The following is a 25,754-nucleotide window of genomic DNA, read 5'->3' as shown; positions in this document are numbered from 1 at the left end:
TTTAGTAAAGTTAGCTTCAGTAAAGTTAGTTTCAGTAAAGTTAGCTTCAGTAAAGTTAGCTTCAGTAAAGTTAGCTTCAGTAAAGTTAGCTTCAGTAAAGTTAGCTTCAGTAAGGTTAGCTTCAGTAAGGTTAGCTTCAGTAAGGTTAGCTTCAGTAAAGTTAGCTTCAGTAAAGTTAGCATCAGTAAAGTTAGCTTCAGTAAAGTCAGCTTCAGTAAAGTTAGCTTCAGTAAAGTTAGCTTCAGTAAAGTCAGCTTTAGTAAAGTTAGCTTCAGTAAAGTTAGCTTCATTAAAGTCAGCTTTAGTAAAGTTAGCTTCAGTAAAGTTAGCTTCATTAAAGTTAGCATCAGTAAAGTTAGCTCAGTAAAGTTAGCTTCAGTAAAGTTAGCTTCAGTAAAGTTAGCTTCAGTAAAGTTAGCTTCATTAAAGTCAGCTTCAGTAAAGTTAGCTTCAGTAAGGTTAGCTTCAGTAAAGTTAGCTTCAGTAAAGTTAGCTTCAGTAAAGTTAGCTTCAGTAAAGTTAGCTTTAGTAATGTTAGCTTCAGTAAAGTCAGCTTTAGTAAAGTCAGCTTCAGTAAGGTTAGCTTCAGTAAAGTTAGCTTCAGTAAAGTCAGCTTCAGTAAAGTCAGCTTCAGTAAAGTTAGCTTCAGTAAAGTCAGCTTCAGTAAAGTTAGCTTCAGTAAAGTTAGCTTCAGTAAAGTCAGCTTCAGTAAAGTTAGCTTCAGTAAGGTTAGCTTCAGTAAGGTTAGCTTTAGTAAGGTTAGCTTCAGTAAAGTTAGCTTCAGTAAAGTTAGCTTCAGTAAGGTTAGCTTCAGTAAGGTTAGCTTCAGTAAGGTTAGCTTCAGTAAGGTTAGCTTCAGTAAAGTCAGCTTCAGTAAAGTTAGCTTCAGTAAAGTTAGCTTCAGTAATGTTAGCTTCAGTAAAGTTAGCTTCAGTAAGGTTAGCTTCAGTAAAGTTGGCTTCAGTAAAGTTAGCTTCAGTAAAGTTAGCTTCAGTAAAGTTAGCTTCAGTAATGTTAGCTTCAGTAAAGTTAGCTTCAGTAAAGTCAGCTTCAGTAAAGTCAGCTTCAGTAAAGTCAGCTTCAGTAAGGTTAGCTTCAGTAAGGTTAGCTTCAGTAAGGTTAGCTTCAGTAAAGTTAGCTTCAGTAAAGTTGGCTTCAGTAAAGTTAGCTTCAGTAAAGTTAGCTTCAGTAAAGTTAGCTTCAGTAAAGTTAGCTTCAGTAAAGTTAGCATCAGTAATGTTAGCTTCAGTAAAGTTAGCTTCAGTAAAGTCAGCTTCAGTAAAGTCAGCTTCAGTAAAGTCAGCTTCAGTAAGGTTAGCTTCAGTATTCCTGAGAAGACTGTCAGATGCAGTACTACTCTCCAGAACCCTTGGATCACAAAGGGGATTTTGAAGTCAATTAAATATAAAGCTAAGCTTTATAAATCTTACATAAAAAGCCCTTCTATCTTAAAAAAAGAGAAATATATTTCATATAAAAATAAACTAACACAGATCATAAGAAAAAGAAAACGAATTCACTATACCGAACTGTTAAAAGGTTCGCAGGGGGACTGCAGGAGGACATGGAATGTTCTAAATGAAGTTCTTAATAGGAGGCATAAACCGACTGTTCTACCTGACATTGGTGATGCCAAAGCTGATCTAACACAGACTTTTAATGATCATTTTGCTTCAATAGGTGCAAATTTGTCTAAAAAGATAAGCCAACCCCAGGATGTCACCTTTAAGCACTTTCTCTCTGGTAGCTACACTCACTCATTTTTTATGATGCCAACAGACGGTACTGAACTCCTCAAGATCATTTTGGACTTGAGGAGCTCATGCTCAGCTGGTGTGGATGGAATATGCAGTAGGATCATGAAGGCAGTAGCGAACATTATTGTAGAACCATTGGCTCATTGTATTAATCTTTCTTTATTTACTGGTACTGTACCAAAAATGACAAAAATTGCTAAGATAATCCCAATTTTTAAATCTGGTGACAGAAATGATATGAGCAATTACCGGCCCATATCAATTCTACCCACTTTCTCTAAAGTAATGGAGAAAGTGGTACACAATAGACTTAGTGGTTATCTTGACAAATTGGATATTCTTGTCCCTTCACAATATGGTTTTAGAAAAAAGAGCACAACCTGTATGGCAAAACGCGACTTAATAGAACAAATTAATGACTGTATTGAAGAGGGAAAATGCGGTGTTGGTGTCTTCTTGGACCTATCAAAAGCATTTGACACCATTGACTTTGATATCTTATTATACAAATTACATCATTATGGTATCAGAGGTCTAGCACTTGAATGGTTCAGAAGTTATCTAAATGAGAGGGAACAGTATGTCCATGTCGATGATCAAAACTCTACTTGTATACCTATAATCTATGGGGTCCCCCAAGGTTCAATCTTGGGTCCACTTCTATTCATTATATACATAAATGATTCTATAAATTCCTCTAAAATATTTCATAAAATAATTTTTGCTGACGACACAAATCTATTTGCATCACACAGAAACCCACATATACTACAAGATATAGTAAACTCAGAGTTAACTAAAGTTGACTCCTGGTTTAAATGTAACAAACTGTCATTAAATATTAGCAAAACAAATTTCATTTTATTTAATGCGAACAAAAAATCAGCTTTTTAAAAAAACACTGCACAATGCCTGATTAAAATCAATGGGCAGGTAATAAAAAGAGTATACTCAACAACATTTTTGGGGGTCCTCATTGATGAATCTCTTAGCTTTAAATGTCATATTGACCATCTAGTAAATAAATTATCAAAGTATGTTGGCTTGTTTTATAAGATCAGGCACTTTCTTCCTCTGTCTGCCCTTATGATGATGTATAAAACTCTCTTTGAACCACATCTTATCTATTGTAATGTGATATGGTGCAACACCTTTACAAGTCATCTTAAAAAACTCAAAACCTTGCAAAAGAAAGCCATACGGGCTCTGTCCTGGTCGGAGATAAATTCCCCGACCCGCCCCTTTTTTTATCACTTTAAGATATTAAGACTGGCTGAGCTAAATAAATATCATAATGCCTGTCTAATGTTTCAAATCGTAAATAGCCTGAACCCTAGGTTGAGTAGTCTTGTTCCTATCTACAGCCCCCGGCATACATACCAAACGAGAATCAAACCACTTATATTCGGAAAATACCGCCGACATGTGCGCACCAGTATGAGTGTTGTTTGTAAGGGGCCGCAGATCTGGAACGGGATTGATGATGGTCTTAAGGTGTTGCCCACTATCTCCAACTTCAAAAGACAATTAAAACATAAGTTCTTATTAACCTATATCTAATTCTAAAACTGACTTTCATGGATTACTGGGATATGTGTATGATTGTATGAGTGAGTATGTTGTTAATACGTATGTTGTGGTATTCCCTGTGTGCACTTATTGTGTTCTCACTGTACCTTGTCTATAATTACTTGTACAAGAACCATGGGCCCCTATTTATAAGCTTTTTAGCTTCTTTGGGAGACCCATTTCATGATACTTAACCTACTTTGTATCTTCAAACTGTACTATTGTAATGTGTTGAAGAGGTATTGTATTGTGAATAAAAAAAAAAGAAAAAAAAAAGAAAAAAGTAAAGTCAGCTTCAGTAAAGTTAGCTTCAGTAAAGTTAGCTTCAGTAAAGTTAGCTTCAGTAAAGTTAGCTTCAGTAGGGTTAGCTTCAGTAAGGTTAGCTTCAGTAAAGTTAGCATCAGTAAAGTCAGCTTCAGTAAAGTCAGCTTCAGTAAAGTTAGCTTCAGTAAAGTTAGCTCAGTAAAGTTAGCTTCAGTAAAGTTAGCTCAGTAAAGTTAGCTTCAGTAAAGTTAGCTTCAGTAAAGTTAGCTTCAGTAAAGTTAGCTTCAGTAAAGTTAGCTTCAGTAAGGTTAGCTTCAGTAAAGTTAGCTTCAGTAAAGTCAGCTTCAGTAAAGTTAGCTTCAGTAAAGTTAGCTTCAGTAGGGTTAGCTTCAGTAAAGTTAGCTTCAGTAAAGTCAGCTTCAGTAAAGTTAGCTTCAGTAAAGTTAGCTTCAGTAGGGTTAGCTTCAGTAAGGTTAGCTTCAGTAAAGTTAGCATCAGTAAAGTCAGCTTCAGTAAAGTCAGCTTCAGTAAAGTTAGCATCAGTAAAGTTAGCTCAGTAAAGTTAGCTTCAGTAAAGTTAGCTCAGTAAAGTTAGCTTCAGTAAAGTTAGCTTCAGTAAAGTTAGCTTCAGTAAAGTTAGCTTCAGTAAAGTTAGCTTCAGTAAGGTTAGCTTCAGTAAAGTTAGCTTCAGTAAAGTCAGCTTCAGTAAAGTTAGCTTCAGTAAAGTTAGCTTCAGTAAAGTTAGCTTCAGTTAAGTTAGCTCAGTAAAGTTAGCTTCAGTAAAGTTAGCTTCAGTAAAGTCAGCTTCAGTAAAGTTAGCTTCAGTAAAGTTAGCTTCAGTAAAGTTAGCTTCAGTAGGGTTAGCTTCAGTAAGGTTAGCTTCAGTAAAGTTAGCTTCAGTAAAGTTAGCTTCAGTAAGGTTATCTTCAGTAAAGTTAGCTTCAGTAAGGTTAGCTTCAGTAAGGTGAGCTTCAGTAAAGTTAGCTTCAGTAAAGTTAGCTTCAGTAAAGTCAGCTTCAGTAAAGTTAGCTTCAGTAAAGTTAGCTTCAGTAAAGTTCGCTTCAGTAAAGTTAGCTTCAGTAAAGTCAGCTTCAGTAAAGTCAGCTTCAGTAAAGTTAGCTTCAGTAAAGTTAGCTTCAGTAAAGTCAGCTTCAGTAAAGTTAACTTCAGTAAAGTCAGCTTCAGTAAAGTTAACTTCAGTAAAGTTAGCTTCAGTAAAGTTAGCTTCAGTAAAGTCAGCTTCAGTAAAGTTAACTTCAGTAAAGTTAGCTTCAGTAAAGTTAGCTTCATTAAAGTTAGCTTCAGTAAAGTTAACTTCAGTAAAGTTAGCTTCAGTAAAGTTAGCTTCAGTAAAGTTAACTTCAGTAAAGTCAGCTTCAGTAAAGTCAGCTTCAGTAAAGTTAGCTTCAGTAAAGTTAGCTTCAGTAAAGTCAGCTTCAGTAAAGTTAACTTCAGTAAAGTCAGCTTCAGTAAAGTTAGCTTCAGTAAAGTTAGCTTCAGTAAAGTTAGCTTCAGTAAAGTTAGCTTCAGTAAAGTTAGCTTCAGTAAAGTTAGCTTCATTCATTGAGAGAACATGTGCGCCTTTGGGGTTTGTAGTCTTTGTAATCACGTGTTTTCACAGTCTTACACCTCAACAGTTTTACATCAAACTGCGACTTTCTTGACTTTAAAATGTATCTTTTAAATTGACAAACATCATATGTGTAATTCAGGGCACAATTCAAACGAGATCAAAATATTTGTTGTCTCTCGCCATTGACTACCATATAATATTTTTCCGAAATAAGGACCCATCGTGGTCGACCGGAAGGGGAGAGGCTTAGGCTCTATATGCAGGCACATCAATAATATTGTTGAATATTAAATTAAATGTCCCCAACTAAGCAAGCCAATGGCGACAAAGGTGAAAAAAGGCGTAAAAGGCAAGGTCAAACATGTCTGAGCAATATTGTCCTGAAATGAGTCTAATAGACAAGAATCACTCCGGGAAACCACAGTAATGATCATGCAGTGCATTTACTGTTTTAATATTTTGCAAAAAGAATAGTTTTTTTTTTTTTTGGTAACACTTTACAATAAGGTTCCATATTTTAGCATTCGTGAACATGATCTAACAATGAAATACTTCTAAAGCATTTATTAATCTTACTTAATATTAATTTAAACATTTACTAATACATTATTGAAATCAAAAGTGTTATGTTTTTGTGATCATATATACCGATTAATTAAATTGTTTATAAAAATGTAAAGATAAATAGACAATCACTATATGCATTAAAATCATTATATGAGCAACTGCATTTTAATTATTAACAAGTTCAATTAAACCTTTAAAATATATGGAAAATATTTGATATATATTTTTTGAATATGAGGGAAGAACTTAGTTAAGGTATTTATCTGACACAATTATTTGGCAAAAAAAAAAGCAAACTAAAGCTACATGTTTTTATTTTACAATGCAAAACAAAAAGATTACAACATATTTATTTTTAAATCAAATTTTGTTTATTTATTTAATTTATTTTAATCAAATGCATTTATGTATTTAAGTTTTATTTATTTAAATAAATGTTTGCTTATTTATTATTTATTGAAAACAAATGTATTTGTTTCGGTCTTTTAATATTTTTTAAATAAATATATTTTAATAAATACATTTAATAAATATTTTATGTTTTAAATCAATTTATTTAAATCAATTATAATTTAAAATAATTATATAAATAGTTTTAATCAAAAAGCTTAGAGGAAAAACAAACATTGATTACAACATAACCAGTTATTAATATCTCATTGGTTCTCTCTTGTTTTTGCATGTGTTCATAATTTCTTTGTATGACAGCCTGGATAATGATAATGATAAATGATGGCTGGACAATTTGTCATGTTTCATTGCGTTATTATCACTAATAAAACAATCGACTCCAAGCACAACTGCGCAATATGACTACAAAATATTTAGTAATATTTGAACAAAGGGTGAAGATGTACATTTTCCTAGGCTGGAAATCACTTATGTATGTATGTATGTATATATAAAAATATGAATTGTATATAAAAATACAAATTTATATATAGAACAATATTACACACACACATACGTTCACGTTTAGGGTCATTCTTGCATGTTTTTGACCTGGTCTCTCTTTGATGATGTCACTGTGCAGCAGATGGCAGTGTTGTACACGAGTCTGCAGTTCATCTCATACTTTATATGCTTAAAAAAACACACAAACTCAATTTTCCATTAATAAATGGTCTATTTCTGACACCAAAAGTCATTGAAAAATTGGAGATGCATCATGGAAATGAATAACATGTTGAAGTCATGAACGTTCCTATAGTCAGGAGAAATGGCTCAAGCTGCATTAATGTCTAAAACATCTCATCAACATGATGCGTCGAATCTCTGTTCTACTGTTAAAGTCTTCAATCAGAAGGTCTTATGCACTCTAAACAATGCTGGGTTGTTTTAACCCAAATGGTGGGTTAAAAATGTCATTTCAAATTTTAACCCAACTTCAACTTTCACTTTCAACTGTAAATTTTTTAATTGCATTTTTAACCCAACATTTGGGTTTGTCCATATTTGACCCAAATTTTGGTTGAAACAACCCAGCATTTTTTAGAGTGTGGCATTAAATGTCGCATGCACTACAAAAGATGCAAACCATCCTCGTTTTCCAGCACAAATATTGAAACATTCTGTTGAAACAAGCAAAATGAGATGAACTCTTTTTTAATTCAATAATATAGTGTAATACGGTTTATCATACAAAAATAAATAAAGATTCCTTGAAAAGTGCATTTATATTGGAGTGCTAAATATGAATGATTGTGTGTTTATTTATATATTTGCATTTAGAATATTGTTTCAAGTCTTTATTTCTACAGCGCTACAGATCGTTTCAAAGCAGCTTCACTGTGATAAACAGGAAAATAATGGAATCAGTGATGAAAACTTTATCAAATATGAGAAATCCAGCTGTAAAAAGCTGTTCTTTCCTAAGAAATCTATTTGACGTCTCCGATAGACCAGATTTTTCTCCGAGACCCTAAAGATTTGTTCTTCTGTTGTTATTCAGCTTAACGCCCGTTTCACACACACTCCGTATGCGGTACAGGACAGCACGCGCTAGTGCTTTCACATATGCTGCGTTTGCAGTGAGCAACTGATCCACGGCTGTACCACAGACACATTAACTCACTATTTGTATTTCAAATCCAGAAGTTATCAGCAATTTTTATTTAAAAACAGTTTTGTCACCAGTGCGATTCTCTTTGTACACATATACACTATTTAATAGACGTTTAAACACAATTTAAACAACGTATTAGGCTATTCAATGCATTACTTCTACACTCTAAAAAATGCTGGGTTGTTTCAACCCAAATTTGGGTCAAATATGGACAAACCCAAATGTTGGGTTAAAAATGCAATTACAAAATTTACATTTGAAAGTGAAAGTTGAAGTTGGGTTAAAATTTGAAATTACATTTTTAACCCAACATTTGGGTTTGTCCATATTTTACCCAAATTTGGGTTGAAACAACCCAGCATTGTTTAGAGTGTATATAAAATATATATTAAGTTGCTCAAACAAGTGGCAGAATTTAACCATGTAGGCTACTTATATTAAAATCACAAATGTTTTAAATTCAAACTTAAAATTGACCAAAAAAAAGCAGACTTTTCTTTTGCATAATTTAAATCTGTATACAATAAATCTTGCATGTCACAAATAACTTGTTTTTCCACCTCCACGAATGAGACGAGTGTCGTTCATTATGTCGCATTGTTGAAGTAAATTGTAGTTTTCCTTGCTTTACCCCGGTCGTAAAGTAAAAAGATGACTGTGAAAAATAGTAGTATTTAATTAAATGCATTTATGGTGAGATTACTATTTTAACGATGTCTTTAATAACTCTCTGGGCCGGCAAGTTTCAATCCCTTAGAAGCCTATGGAGGAGTGAGACAGCTCTCAGATTTAATCAAAATATCTTAATTTGTGTTCTGAAGATGAACGAACGTTGGAACAACATGAGGGAGTCATTACTGACAGATTTATCATTTTTGGGTGAACTATCCCTTTAAAGGTGCTGTATAAATGAAGGTGTCTTGACTTCTTCTCCTGTAGTGGACGTTCTGGCTCAGGCTGTAGACGTGCTGTCGTGTGCGGTGCGGACCGATGAAGGACAGGCGCTGTTCCTGGAGTACCAGGCTCTGCCGGTGGTTCTGGTTCTGCTGAGAGGAGGGAGTCCGGGTCTGCTGGCTCGGTCCACAGCTGTCCTGATACAGATGAGCTCAGAGTCACGTGAGAAACACTTCATGCTACACGCCGTTGTGTGATGTCCTCTATACTGAGTGAATCTGCTGTGTGTGTTAGAAGAATCACAACTTTGATGATCATTTAATCCTAAAACAGGGTTTTCAGTCTTTTAATGCCACGGGCTCGCAAATAAATTATTATGATCTTCCTAAAATCCTAAAATTTTAAAGGCAACTGTATATTTTTTTAAGTATAAAGACCCAGTTAATACTTTAACAAACATTAAAATATTAATGTTATGAAAATGCGTAAAATTTGTGTTCACCATTGCATTGCAATTTTTTTTATTTTATTTAAGCCATTTTAAATTTTTTTTGTTTTAATCCAAATTTATTCATTTATTACATATTTAAATCAAATTGCGTTTGTTTTATTTTATTTTAATCAAATGCATTTATGTTTTTAAGTATTTTTATTCATTTAAATAAATAAATATTTATTTATTTATTATTGAAAACAAGTTGTAAATTTTTTATCAATTAATTTAAATATTTTTTTATTTGATCCCATTATTATTATTTTTATTCTAATTATTTATTTTAATAATTGTTTTATTTATTACTTATTTAAATCAAATTGTGTTTATTTATTTTAATCAAATGCATTTATGTATTTAAGTTTTATTTATTTAAATAAATGTTTGCTTATTTATTATTTATTGAAAACAAATGTATTTGTTTCGGTCTTTTAATATTTTTTAAATAAATATATTTTAATAAATAAATGTAATAAATATTAAAAAATTTAAATCAGTTTGAATTTATTTAAATAAATTATAATTTAAAATAATTATGTAAATAGTTTTAATCAAATCTTTTATTTTTTTTATTATGTTTTTATTTATTTCAATCCAATTTTATGATCATTTTTATATAGTTTTTTATTTATTTAATCAAATTATTTTTTTTAGTTTAATCTTTTTTTTTCATGGACCCCCAAGCACTCCCTGTGGGTCACTGGACTCCAGTTTGAAAAGCAGAGCATGCTTGATTTAATTCAGTCATGGTCTTTGTGGTTCAATAATGGCTTTAATGGCGGTGTACAGTATCAGGTCACTGATGTGATTTTGATGTGGTGTTGCTCATGTTCAGGCCCGGTGGACTGTGAGCTGGTGAAAAACACTCACGAATCATAAAGTGAGTGCGTTTACGAGAAGGGCCAGGAATGTGCCTTTCACTTTCTTACTCGTGACACTGAACAGACGTGTGTAGCGCGAGCACTTTACAGTGAGCTGGCCTGGCAATTAGGGAGCTTTACAGGAGGATAATTATGGGAACGTGTGAAGGGTGGAGCGCGAGGTCACGTCTCAAGGTCAGCTGTGGTTGTCTGGTTGAAGCTTTAATGTGCTCCATGTGTCCTAAATCAGCTCAGACTGAAGACTTTAACAGACGGCCTGAGATCAGACTCGCGTTAGACCTGTAAGAGAGGTCGGACCCGCAAGCAGAAGTTCAGAAATTAAAGGATTAGTTCACTTTAAAATGAAAATCTCCCCATGATTTACTCGCCCTCAAGCCATCCTAGGTGTATATGACTTTCTTCTTTCCGACGAACACAATCAGAGTTATATTGAAAAATATCTTTGGCTCTTCCAATTTTTATAATGACAGTGGATTGCAACCAATAGATTGAAGCTCAAAAACTTGCATCTGTCCATCATAAAAGTGCATCTATCCATCATAAACGTGCATCTATCCATCATAAAAGTGCATCTATCCATGATAAAAGTGCATCTATCCATCATAAAAGTGCATCTGTCCATCATAAAAGTGCATCTATCCATCACAAAAGTGCATCTATCCATCATAAAAGTGCATCTATCCATCACAAAAGTGCACCTATCCATCATAAAAGTGCATCTGTCCATCATAAAAGTGCATCTATCCATCATAAAAGTGCATCTGTCCATCATAAAAGTGCATCTATCCATCATAAAAGTGCATCTGTCCATCATAAAAGTGCATCTATCCATCATAAAAGTGCATCTATCCATCATAAAAGTGCATCTATCCATCACAAAAGTGCACCTATCCATCATAAAAGTGCATCTATACATCATAAAAGTGCATCTATACATCATAAAAGTGCATCTATCCATCATAAGTGCATCTATCCATCATAAAAGTGCATCTATCCATCACAAAAGTGCATCTATCCATCACAAAAGTGCATCTATCCATCATAAAAGTGCATCTATCCATCATAAAAGTGGATCTGTCCATCATAAAAGTGCATCTATCCATCACAAAAGTGCACCTATCCATCATAAAAGTGCATCTATCCATCACAAAAGTGCATCTATCCATCATAAAAAGTGCATCTATCCATCACAAAAGTGCACCTATCCATCATAAAAGTGCATCTATCCATCATAAAAGTGGATCTGTCCATCATAAAAGTGCATCTATCCATCACAAAAGTGCACCTATCCATCATAAAAGAGCATCTATCCATCATAAAAAGTGCATCTATCCATCACAAAAGTGCATCTATCCATCATAAAAGTGCATCTATCCATCACAAAAGTGCACCTATCCATCATAAAAGAGCATCTATCCATCATAAAAAGTGCATCTATCCATCACAAAAGTGCACCTATCCATCATAAAAGTGCATCTATCCATCATAAAAGTGCATCTGTCCATCATAAAAGTGCATCTATCCATCACAAAAGTGCATCTGTCCATCATAAAAGTGCATCTATCCATCACAAAAGTGCATCTATCCATCATAAAAGTGCATCTATCCATCATAAAAGTGGATCTGTCCATCATAAAAGTGCATCTATCCATCACAAAAGTGCACCTATCCATCAAAAGAAGTGCATCTATCCATCATAAAAGTGCATCTATCCATCATAAAAGTGCATCTATCCATCATAAAAGTGCATCTGTCCATCATAAAAGTGCATCTGTCCATCATAAAAGTGCATCTGTCCATCATAAAAGTGCATCTGTCCATCATAAAAGTGCATCTATCCATCACAAAAGTGCATCTATCCATCATAAAAGTGCATCTATCCGTCATAGAAGTGCATCTATCCATCATAAAGTGCATCTATCCGTCATAAAGAGCATCTGTCCATCATAAAAGTGCATCTATCCATCACAAAAGTGCATCTGTCCATCACAAAAGTGCATCTGTCCATCATAAAAGTGCATCTATCAATTATAAAAGTGCATCTATCCATCACAAAAGTGCATCTGTCCATCATAAAAGTGCATCTGTCCATCATAAAAGTGCATCTATCCATCACAAAAGTGCATCTGTCCATCATAAAAGTGCATCTATCCATCACAAAAGTGCATCTGTCCATCATAAAAGTGCATCTATCCATCACAAAAGTGCATCTGTCCATCATAAAAGTGCATCTATCCATCACAAAAGTGCATCTGTCCATCATAAAAGTGCATCTATCCATCACAAAAGTGCATCTGTCCATCATAAAAGTGCATCTGTCCATCATAAAAGTGCATCTATCCATTATAAAAGTGCATCTATCCATTATAAAAGTGCATCTATCCATCACAAAAGTGCATCTGTCCATCATAAAAGTGCATCTATCCATTATAAAAGTGCATCTATCCATCACAAAAGTGCATCTGTCCATCATAAAAGTGCATCTATCCATCACAAAAGTGCATCTGTCCATCATAAAAGTGCATCTATCCATCACAAAAGTGCATCTGTCTATCATAAAAGTGCATCTATCCATCACAAAAGTGCATCTGTCCATCATAAAAGTGCATCTATCCGGCGGCTTCCGGTATGCGACGGAACGAGGTGGACGTGTGAAACGATAGCTCCGTAAAGTCAGACGATTAAAACCCCTTGAATTCAGCTAATATTATCTAAGTTTAGGTAAAAGACTCGGAATATGAGCGGGGGTACTAAAACAAGAAACCAAAAGATGACTGGAAAAGCGGAACAAGAGGGACGCAAAGGAGGTGAACCGAATACACCAGATGCTAACAATGCTAGCATAAACGCACACAGCAGTGTCTCGACTTCTCAACCAAGTTTGAAAGATATAAGCGATCAAATAAGCAACCTTCGAACTCAGCTAAATGCCGATCTAACATCGTTTAAAGAAGAAGTAAAGAGAGAAGTGAAAGAGGAACTGTCAGAATTCAGACAACAGATTAACCAACAGTTAGCTGCTACGACGCTATCCTTACAAGAACATGACAATAAACTCGAGGAGGCGGCGGCGTGAATTGAGGAATTGGAAAGTTGGTCGGCAGTGGCAAATGAAGTGCTCCAAGAGTCACTAAAAGAGCAAAGGGCATTGCGGGGAAAAGTTGACGATTTGGAGTCAAGGGGGAGGCGAAACAACCTCAGAATATACGGGGTACGCGAGGAAATGGAAGGTCCCTCTGTGATTCAATTTGTGGAGAAGCTGTTGGTGAGCGAAAAACTTATTGAAGAAGGGACTGATGCCCAAATACAACGCGCACACCGCTCACTTGGCCCGAAACCGACCCCCGACACCCCCCCGAGATCAATAGTTGTTAACTTTCTTCAGTATAGAGTCAAAGAAGCGGTTCTCAGAAACGCCTGGAAAAAGAAGATTCAGCTTGGGGATAAATTTCTCTCTTTTGACCACGACTACACAACAGACGTGATCCAGCAACGCAAAGCTTACAAAAAGATTAAGCTTGTTTTGAAAGAGAACGGCATACGCTTCCAGACGCCATACACCCGATTGCGTATCCATTGGGAGAGTGGCCAACAGACCTACAACAGCGCTGAGGAAGCCGAAAGAGATCTGCATCGCCGAGGTCTTCTAGTTGAGGGCCACCTCGGTGTGGATAATACCAGCGGAACTGGCACACCAGCGACCCGAAGACTGGACCAAACATCGCCATGGCAACGCATGCCCCGGCGCGGAGAGAAGGAGACAGCCAAGAGAGCACGGGAACGGCTACAGGAATTCCAACGGAAGTTCACTACTTGATCCGAGAAGACAAAGACGTGGAGACCTGAGGGAAATAGGTACTAGCTATGTTCCAAAGAGCTGTGTGTTCAGTTGCTTTTTGTCACAGACTGTCAATGATGTAAACACTAATATTGTCACTCTTTTTTATGATTCAAATAGTCTGATTTGAACGAGCTAAAACGCCTAAGGTAGAATTAGTGGAAAAGCTCTTGTTGTTTTATACGCTGGTTCTGGGAGGGGGTCCTCTCTTAGAGGGAGGCTTTCCCCCTTACCTTATTTTGGCGAAATGGGGGAATTGCAAATACCCTGCCTTGGAAGCCTTTTTTCAGTTTAACGTTATTTGTTCTGTTGCTTTAAGTTCAGTTTTGTTTTTATTTTTATTTACAAAGTTCATGTTCAAAGTTCATGGTTATAAGACAAGCAACCAATCTGAACCACCTCGCATTTATGATGCACAGTCAGAAGCTTAAATTAATGTCATTGAATGTCAATGGATTAGGTAACCCAGTAAAGCGGGCAAGGGTGATGAATAAGATAAGGAAAGACGATATGCACATCATCTTGCTACAGGAAACACATTTAGGAGCTTCGGAGCATGAAAAACTTATTAAATTTGGTTACAATATATTTTATAGCTCATATTCACAAAGTCATAGGAGGGGAGTTGCAATACTTGTAACCAAAAAAATAAAGCTTGATATTTTTAAAGAAATAAAGGATAAGGAGGGTCGATATATTCTAGTAAAGGGTAAAATCAATAATAATCTTATGACATTGGTTAACATCTATGCACCACCGGAATGCGAAACAACATTTTATAAAGAATTCTTTGATACACTCACAGCAGAAGCGGAAGGGATCTGTGTATGTGGAGGGGATTGGAATTCAGTCTTAAATTTGAAACTAGATACCACAAGTAAAAATAGGAGTAAAAGAAATCTTACAAAATTACTAAATATTTTGTTGGAGGAAACTGGCATGGTGGATGTGTGGAGGAAGCTCCACCCAACTATGAGGGACTATACACATTACTCAGTGCCTCACTTGGTTCATTCAAGAATAGACTATTTTATAATGAGACAGGAAGATTTCTACAGGGTAACCGAATGCAAGATCGGAGTCACTGATGTTTCAGACCACAGCGCAATATATTTAACTCTTAACTTGGAGAATAACCCCAAAAATACTGTATGGCGATTAAATGTGGGCCTCCTTAACAACCAATCAGTAGTTGGATCTGTCAAACAGGACATCAAAACATTTATAGAAGAAAATGACAATGGGGAGGTGGATCCATCAATAATATGGGACTCGCTAAAAGCTGTCTTACGAGGAAAACTAATAGCCAAGGTAACAAACATTAAGAAAACTAGGATTGAAGCATATAAAAGATTAATTAAAGATTTAAAAGATAAAGAGGAAAAATTCATTTTGAAAAAAGATCAAGACACTCAAAAAGAAATTCAAAAATTGAAAATGCAACTTGAAAATTATTTAGATGATGAAGTAGAGAAAAAAGCTAGATTTACAAAACAAGCATATTATGAACTAGGCCCAAAATCAACAAAGTTTCTCGCTAGAAAACTACGCAAACAACAAGCGGACTCAACAATTTTGAAAATTAAAGACCCTATCTCGCAAAAGCTTCGAACTGAGCCAAAAGAAATAGAAAACACTTTTTATCAGTACTACAGCAAATTATATTCACTAGAGGGCGCTTCTAACAAAGAGTCGATTAGAGCATTCCTAGACAAATTAGACCTTCCCTGTATAGGAGAAATACAAAATAAAAGAATATTAGCAGAAATCACATCAAAAGAACTGGATAAAGCAATAAATAGACTAAAGGCAAATAAAGCCCCAGGTAGTGATGGTTTCCCCGGCGAGTGGTATAGGACTTTTAAGGTAGAATTGAAGCCGCTTCTTCTTAGAGCTTTAAACTATATCCATAAAGAAGGCAAGACCCCTCCATCATGGAAGGAAGCAATTATTACGCTGATCCCCAAAGAAAATAAAGATAGAGATAATTGTGCCAATTATAGACCAATATCAATTTTAAATGTGGACCATAAGCTATATACATCCATCATTTCTAGACGATTTGAAACCTTTATTTCTGATATAATTGATGAGGATCAGACTGGCTTTATAATTGGTAGGCAAACGCAAGATAATATCAGAAGAAGTCTACATGTGATTCACAATATCTCCAGCAAAAAGCTTAAAGCGGCCTTGATCAGCCTCGATGCAGAAAAGGCCTTCGATCGAGTAAATTGGGATTTCCTATATCTAACGTTGGAGAAATTTGGCCTTACTAATGACTCTGTTCAATGTATTAGAGCAATTTATGATAAGCCAACCGCAAGAATAAAAGTGAATGGATCTCTGACAGACCGGTTTGAACTTAGTAGAGGATGTAGGCAGGGCTGCGGATTAAGCCCCACCCTTTTTGCTTTATACATTGAGCCACTCGCTCAAGCGATTCGGGAGAAAGAGGATTTAAAGGGGATTATGATCAACGAAAGAGAACAAAGGATCGGATTATTTGCGGACGATATATTGTTATTTCTAGAAGATATTAACATATCACTTCCCATACTGATGGATCTTTTGGGAAAGTATAATGAATATGCTGGATACAAGTTGAACATTTCCAAAACCCAAATACTATTGTTTAATCATTCACCCTCAAATGAAACTGCACGCACATATGATATAAAATGGAGCACCAACAAAATTAAATACCTCGGAGTATTTCTATCCAAAGATTCTTCACTACTATGTAATTTTAATTACAACCCAATAAACGAAAGTATTAGAACAGACATCCAGAGATGGTCTACTTATCCACTCGGCTTAAGTGATAGAATAAAAGTGGTAAAAATGAACATCCTCCCTAGGCTACTTTACTTATTTCAATCCCTCCCGGTAAATATTCCGTCAAAACAATTCACAGATTGGGATAAGCTGTTATCGAAGTTTATATGGGATGGGAAGAGGCCCAGAGTTAGGTATTCAACATTACAGCTGCAGAAGGATAAGGGGGGCATGGCCCTTCCAAATTTAAAAATGTATTTCTATGCAGCTCAATTGCGTTACCTGTGTTGCTGGTGTGACCCTAGTTACTGTGCCAAATGGAAAGAGATTGAGACATGCATCCCTGGGTACAATGTTCAGACACTCGTGGGAGAGGACCATATCCCAACCGATGTAATAGAAATACTTGGCCCAATTGCACAACTCACAATGGAAATTTGGTATAGTGTAGCAAGACAATTAAAATTGAATAAAGAAAGAAAAATATTAAGATGGGTAGCTCATGACAAAGACTTTAAACCAGGAATGCATGACTCAAATTTCAAATTTTGGACCAATAGAGGGGTTACAGCTTTTTGTAATTTAATTAATAATGGGGAAATAAGAAGTTTTCAATATCTGAAAGACAAATTTAGTCTAGATAATCGAGACTTCTTCCGATACCTGCAACTAAGAGAATACTACAATAAAGAAATTAAGGACAGAAACGAACCTAATGCAGTTTTAGAGACTCTGTGTGGTGCATACCAACAGAAAACGCACAAAATTACTTCAAAGCTATACACTAGCTTAATGTCCTGTCAAAAAAACACAACCCTGTATGTCAAAGAAAAGTGGGAAAGAGAAGCAGCTGTCACGATCTCAAATGAAGAATGGTATAAAATCTGTGAGTTGTCACAGACATCTACAAATTCACAAAAATGGAGAGAATTCAATTGGAAAAATTTCATTCGATTCTTTATCACGCCATCTATTAAAGGTAAACAACTGTCCACCCAACAAGTATGTTGGAGGCAATGTGGCTCTGTGGATGCTACCCACACACATGTTTTCTGGGACTGTCTTGAGATAAAACCTTTCTGGACTTCTGTCCACCTTATTTTCTGCAAAGTACTGGAGTACTCTGTACCATTAACTTTTACAACAATGTATCTGGGTCTTTTGTCCAATGTAAAGAAAGATGATCGATATCTGGTTAAGATATTATTGTCGGCAGGGAGGAAAGCGATAACAAGAAGTTGGCTCAAACCTGAGCCACCCAGCCATACTCAGTGGATGGACATTGTGCAGGAAATATTCACCATGGAAAGAATGACCTTTATTCTAAGACTGAAAGAAGCTGAATTTAAAGAAAAATGGAGCAAATGGATAGCATATAGATTTGCATTAGAAACTGTGTAATCTGAAGTTTTTTCTTTATTATATATATATATATTTTTTTTTTTTATATATCATGACATCTGGTTGCTGTCTTATGTTTATTTGTTCATTTTTATTTTATTTTTGCATTATGTAACCATACTCAAAATTGAGATCACTATGCTTTGTCTTTGACCTGCCTAAAACAATAAAAATAAGAGTGAAAAAAAAAAAAAAAAAAAAGTGCATCTATCCATCATAAAAGAGCATCTGTCCATCACAAAAGTGCATCTGTCCATCATAAAAGTGCATCTATCATCACAAAAGAGCATCTATCCATCATAGAAGTGCATCTATCCATCATAAAAGTGCATCTATCCATCATAGAAGTGCATCTATCTATCATAAAAGTGCATCTATCCATCATAAAAGTGCATCTATCCATCATAAAAGAGCATCTATCCATCATAAAAAGTGCATCTATCCATCACAAAAGAGAATCTATCCATCATAAAAGTGCATCTGTCCATCATAAAAGTGCATCTATCATCACAAAAGTGCATCTGTCCATCATAAAAGTGCATCTGTCCATTATAAAAGTGCATCTATCCATTATAAAAGTGCATCTATCCATTATAAAAGTGCATCTATCCATTATAAAAGTGCATCTATCCATCATAAAAGTGCATCTATCCATCATAAAAGTGCATCTATCCATCATAAAAGTGCATCTATCCATCATAAAAGTGCATCTATCCATCATAAAAGAGCATCTATCCATCATAAAAAGTGCATCTATCCATCACAAAAGAGAATCTATCCATCATAAAAGTGCATCTGTCCATCATAAAAGTGCATCTATCATCACAAAAGTGCATCTGTCCATCATAAAAGTGCATCTGTCCATTATAAAAGTGCATCTATCCATTATAAAAGTGCATCTATCCATTATAAAAGTGCATCTATCCATCATAAAAGTGCATCTGTCCATCACAAAAGTGCATCTATCCATTATAAAAGTGCATCTATCCATTATAAAAGTGCATCTATCCATTATAAAAGTGCATCTATCCATCATAAAAGTGCATCTGTCCATCATAAAAGTGCATCTATCCGACTATGTTTCGACTTTATTCTCGAAATGTTTCGACTTTATTCTCGAAATGTTTCGACTTTATTCTCGAAATGTTTCGACTTTAGTCTCGAAATGTTTCGACTTTAATCTCGAAATGTTTCGACTTTATTCTCGAAATTTTTCGACTTTATTCTCGAAATGCTAGATTTTTTTGTGATTTTTTTTTTTTTTTTACAGATTTTTATTTTTTTTATGTTGCGGTTCAGGGCTTCCGTAGTTTCAAGTCATAAAAACGTAGATTGGTGTAATTTGAAAAGTAAGACTGATTACCTCTAACTAACTGCTAGTTGTTTGTACTAGTTGTTAAGACACACACAGTCTTAACAAAATGGCTATATTTATACAACTGCATTTATACAATATGCAAATTAGTGCGTATTTAATTATATACGTAATGCATCACTTGCATATTTAAACATCATATTTCAGAAAACTGTGTTTTCATGGAAGGTCTTTTCTGTGTCTGTGTGTCTCATAACCGGATTCCTCTTTCATCTACAGTATTCTGAGACTCGAGTGTGGACATGTTTTCTACTCGTCTAGATTAGAAGCAGTGTTTCACGCAAAAGCTTTAAAGCCATGAACCCACTCAAGACGATATTATAGAGTTTTCCCCAATGAGAATCCCTGAGTATTGTCCTCTGTCCATCAGGGTTGCTGTCGGCTTTCCTGGATCAGTGCAGCACAGAGGATTTCTTACGCTGCGCCTCGATGTTCCTCCGTAACCCTCGCGTGGAGCCGTCACTGGTGGAGAAGATGCTCATGCTCCTCCAGAAGCTCTCCAGTATCCGGTGAGTGTCTCCTCCTCTAACACTGGGGGTTTCAAACGGGTCCAGGGACACGCAAGGGGCAAACGTTTAGAGGAAATCTGTGTAATAAAACAATAAATAATAACTAATTAACTAACTAAATAAAATAAAAAAACACTTTTGATAAAAAAAAATCACATTTGATTCAAATAAGTAATAAATTAATACATTGTTATAAAATTTAAATATCAATCTTTTAATTTATTATTTATTTAAATAATATTTTTATATTTGAGTAAAATAAAAAAAATATTAAAATAAATCACATTTGATTATAATAACTAATACATTAATGAAGTTAAATAAATAAATGTTACAATAAATAAAAATAAGATTAAACCAATTAACTAACTAAATACATTTTATTTAAATTAAAAAAATGTTAAGATTAATCACAATGGAATCAAATAAGTAATAAATGAATACATTGTTATACAATTTTAATAAATAAAAAAACATTTAAATAATAAATAAAAATAATATTAAACCAATTAACTAACAAAATAATTACGTTTAATTGTAAATAAAAAAGAATAAAATAAATCACATTTGATTCAAATAACTAATAAATTAATACATTTAAATCAAATGAATTTAAATAAATGTATTTATTTATTTATTTAGTTAATTGGTTCAATCTTTTAATTTATTATTTATTTAAATAATATTTTTATATTTGAGTAAAATAAAAAATATATTAAAATAAATCACATTTGATTATAATAACTAATACATTAATGAAGTTAAATAAATAAATGTTACAATAAATAAAAATAAGATTAAACCAATTAACTAAATAAATATATTTTATTTAAATAAAAAAAATGTTAAGATTAATCACAATTGATTCAAATAACTAATAAAGTAATATATTTGAATAAAATAAATTTAAATTAATATAAAAATATTATTTAAATAAATAATAAATACAAATAAAATTAAACTAATTAACTAAATAAATCAGATTTGGTTCAAATAGCTAATAAATTAATATATTTGAATACAATACATTAAAATAAATAAAAATATTAAAATAATTAAATACATTTGATTAAAAAAAATGATTTAAAAAAATGACTCACATTTGATTCAAGTAATAAATTAATAAAAATGCAAATGCATTTTGAAATGAATGCAAATAAATAAAATATTTAAGTAAATAATAAATAACTACATTTTATTTTAATTTTTTTTTAAAGTGAATTAATAAATAAATACAATTTAATTAAAATAAATAAAAAATGTATCAGTACAGTACTACAATGAGTAGATAAAAAATGCAATGATGTAATGTACCAGAAACTAAATATTTGCAAAATAATATTTTACACAATATTCATAATTAAGGGTGTGTGATATCACGGGTTTTGATCGTGGACGATTAAAATGTCTCCACGATCTGCTTTTGAAGAAATATCGTAGTATCGTGCAATCTATCAGTTCAGTTCTGGCGCCTCTGTCTCAACATACTGTTCAACACAACGTATATTCACATCAAATGTTAACGCAGAGGAACGGGACACTGTAATTCACAAAAGTTCATTATTTGCATGTGCTTTAAAGCCTTGCTGGTTAAACATGTAATTCACGTGCTGATGCGCTGTTCTAACATGCGCTTTTCTGAGCGCACACACCCAAAGTGCACAGACACTAAAAGCCTGTCTAACAGCGTCTGTTTACTGGACTAAGTTATCTTTCGTGTCTTATTGCGCTAATACTGTCAAATACACACAAGGTTTACATGAACAAAGTTGGTTATGTCTAAAGTGAAAGCAAACAGAGAAAATTGAGAGAAAATCTGCTTTTTGAATGCGTGTATATTAGACGTGTATAATGCTCAGTCACTTGATTCACATAAAATCGTGAATCATAATTTTCCTGAAAAAAATCGTAGTATGATATTTTTGCCATATCGCCCACCCCATGCATAATATAATTTTTTTACATTATCTTAATACATGAGGTCCCTCGCACGAGGATGATCATTTGGGGTCCGTGGCATCTAAAGATTGAAAACCCCCGATCTAACCAGCTTGTAGTCCATCATGTTGACTGTTTCTGCAAGGGAAAACGACTCATTAGTTAAGTTTGGTTTTTGTAAACAGTGTCAAGAAGATCTCATTGAGAGAGTGCAGTGACTTCACTGCAAAACCTTCTTCCTGTCGGTCCTGTTGAAGAGGACAGACAGGAATACACACAAGGTTTAGAGCTGTGACCGACAGAGCTGTAGGTCATGTGTGTATTGGGAGGTTCAGCTGTGATTCTGTTTGGTTGCAGGAAGAACAAGCGTCTGTTTGAAGTGTCGTCGCTGCATTTGTTGCTGCAGGAGATGCACCGAACCGCTGACCGTTCTCAAGCCTTCCTCAACATCAACCTAAGCTCCATCCTGCTCAATCTGGGCATGCTAAAACGCTCATAACACGCCCATAACACACTCATAACACGCTCATTACACGCCCATAACACGCTCCTAACACGCTTATAACACACTCATAACACTCTCATAACATGCCCATAACACGCTTATAACACGCCCATAACACGCTTATAACACGCTCATAACACACTCATAACACGCTCATAACATGCCCATAACACGCTCATAACACATTCAACACGCTCATAACACGCTCATAACACTCTCATAACATGCCCATAACACACTCTTAACACGCTCATAACACACTCATAACATGCCCATAACACACTCTTAACACACTCATAACACGCTCATAACACACTCATAACATGCCCATAACACACTCTTAACACACTCAACACACTCATAACACATTCAACACACTCATAACACACTCAACACACTCATAACACATTCAACACACTCATAACACACTCAACACGCTCATAACACACTCAACACGCTCATAACACGCTCATACCACGCTCATAACACACTCATACCACTCTCATAACAAGCTCATAACACATTTATAACATGCTCATAACACGCCCATAACAAGCTCATAACACACTCATTACACACTCATAACACGGCCATAACACACTCATAACACGCTCATAACACCCCATAACATGCTCATAACACACTCATAACAAGCTCATAACACATTTATAACACGCTCATAACACACTTATAACACGCTCATAACAAACTCATTACACGGCCATAACACTCTCATAACATGCTCATAAAACACTCATAACATGCTCATAAAACACTCATAACATGCTCATAACACGCCCATAAAACACTCATAACATGCTCATAAAACGCTCATAAAACACTCATAACATGCTCATAACACGCCCATAAAACACTCATAACATGCTCATGACACACTCATAACACGTCCATAAAACACTCATAACATGCTCATAACACGCTCATAACACATTTATAACACGCTCATAACCCACTCATTCCCTCCTCTTCTTCTGTGAAGCATTGTGCTGAATGCTGTTTTTCACACTGAACTGGATGATTTTACACTATCAAGCTCCAAAAAGAACGTTGCACTGTATGTCAAGTCTCCTGGAGTCGTATCATAGATAGATCTGAGATCTGTAGATTATCAGTGAGGGTTTGATGCTGTTATGATACTCTGACATTCTGCCAAACGCTGTCTTTTGTGTTTCACAGAAGAACATTTTATGTGCAGTGCATTTTTAATTATTTTTGTATACATTGAAATAATGAATTTGATGTTTTATGCTTCAATGATTAACTCAATTAAACTGTTCTCTGATTAGATTAGTGACGTGGTTTTATTTGATCATGCACTGCAAAAAATATTTAGGCCTAAATTTAAGATTTATGTATTTGAATTGCATTGCAAATTTTCCATCCATTTAGATTACGCCGTTTTAACTAATAAATGTAATGCAATGCATATTTGTCGGTCATGCATAAATGAAACGGGTGCGATTTCTGTAATAGTACTAACAAACTAAATGTGCTTTAACATATTTATCATTGATACATTTTCGTCTCGTACATTTAAACTAGCTGAATATTGCTTGTTACACAGCAAGCCATATTTGTGCATACTTAATTTCAGTTTGAATGCATTTTATGCCATAATTTTTTTTTTTTAGTACAGAAATCCTACCTGATTAATTTATGCATGACCTTAAGTTCATTAATTTGTTTGATAAAACTGTAATTCAAATTAATAGGAATTTTATAAGCAATTCAAATGCATAAATCTTACATTTATGACTACATTGTTTTGGAGGGTATTAATATAACTCAATGGTTGATTATTCACATTACTTCTCTATAACATGATTGTTTTAAAGTGTTAGTGTTTCAATAATGAGTGTTTTCACACAGGTTTCCTCATGATACTCCCCTGTCTGTCATTGGTCAGTTACACAGGTGAACTCGCGTGATTGGTTAAGCCAGAAATGGACATGTCTGACTCTTTAAAATCACTCACTACAAACTATCTGAACAGAATTACTCACACCACGCGTGTTAAAGGATTTTACTCTCTCCAAATATTGTTTTAACAGACATTTATTTTGTTTAAAACGCCCATTTCTGTTAGTATTCAAATCTCCATTGCTCGTGCGTGGAGCGCCTCTGCTCGTTCTCCTTCAGTCGGATGTTGTGTGTGAGTGTGTTTTCGAGCTGGACTGGCGTTTGGTTCTGTCACATTGTTTATCAGCATGATGAATGTTTGCTAGAGTGAATGAGTTCCAGGCCTGCGCACACTGATGTTTCGTCCAGATGGAGCTGGGTTTGGTCTGGACTGGACCGAACGTCTCCGAGAGTCTGTTCTCAATCACACATCCAGGAAACATGTTCCTGTTGTAATGACGAAACCCTCTGCTAGACACTGAATCTCACACTGGCTCGGGAAGCTTCCATAATTCCTCTAGAAAGGTAGTGTGTTGGTTTAAAGCTGTATTACGCACATGTGATGTAATACTGCAGACAATATATTAAAGATTTGAAGTCTTGATTTCTTTTGGCAGAAATGTTGACTGTCTGAAAAAGGACTTAATTCTCTTTTGCAGTGTTTCTTCAAGGTGATCTGCGTCATTTCTAGCGTCACCGAACAGAACCGTTCTCCAGTGTTTGGTGTAAGGTTTGGTCATTTTGAGTCATTTTAGGATATTTTCAGCTAAAGTGAGTAAAGAACAGGTCACGTACTTCAGCAGAGTCATTAGCCGAGAAACTCATTGAGATGAATGGGAACACTAACAGATAGAGATATAAACAGATTTATTACACACTTTTCACCTCTATACACACATGTGATTTATAGCATGTGAGTTCACTAATACTGCAGTTCAAATGATCAAAACTGAAACTATTTACTAAAACGGGTTCTTTGCACAATATGCAGCAATTATTATTATTTTTTTTACAAAATTATATAATATCAATTTTTACTATATATATATATATAAAGGGTTTCTATTTTAATGTACTTTAAAGTGTAATTTATTCCTGTGATTAAAGCTGAATTTTCAGCATCATTACTCCAGTCTTCAGTGTCACATGATCCTTCAGAAATCACTCTATGAGGATCTGATGCTCAAGACACATTTATGATTATTATTAATGTTGAAAACAGTTGTGCTGCTTCATACAACCTGTGATTATTATTCAGGATTCTTTGGTGAATAAAAAGTTTAAAAGAACAGTATTTATTCCAAATAGAAATATTTTCTAACAATATAAATCTTTATCACTTTTTATCAATTTAATACATTTTTGCTGAATAAAAGTATTAATTTCTTTTAAAAAAGGAAAAAAACTTCTGACCCCAACTTTTGAAC

The 25,754-nt window shown here is 34.4% G+C and overlaps 1 protein-coding gene across 1 annotated transcript in view; it reads left to right on the top strand.

The window, feature by feature from the left end:
• Nucleotides 1-22,495, top strand: part of LOC130105376 (coiled-coil domain-containing protein 138-like) — a 62,393-nt gene extending 39,898 nt beyond the window's left edge. Inside the window, exons 13-15 of the mRNA XM_056271361.1 lie at nucleotides 8,735-8,911; nucleotides 19,826-19,964; nucleotides 22,260-22,495. Coding sequence (XP_056127336.1) covers nucleotides 8,735-8,911; nucleotides 19,826-19,964; nucleotides 22,260-22,401 — 458 coding nt within the window. The 3' untranslated portion in view covers nucleotides 22,402-22,495. The remainder of the gene's footprint in view (nucleotides 1-8,734; nucleotides 8,912-19,825; nucleotides 19,965-22,259) is intronic.
• Nucleotides 22,496-25,754: the final 3,259 nt, after the last annotated feature.

This window comes from Rhinichthys klamathensis, unplaced genomic scaffold (genome assembly GCF_029890125.1).
Source record: "Rhinichthys klamathensis goyatoka isolate OS25496 unplaced genomic scaffold, OSU_Roscu_1.1 h1tg000318l_1, whole genome shotgun sequence".
NCBI lineage: Eukaryota > Metazoa > Chordata > Actinopteri > Cypriniformes > Leuciscidae > Rhinichthys > Rhinichthys klamathensis.
This window is presented reverse-complemented; position numbering and strand designations above follow the sequence as displayed.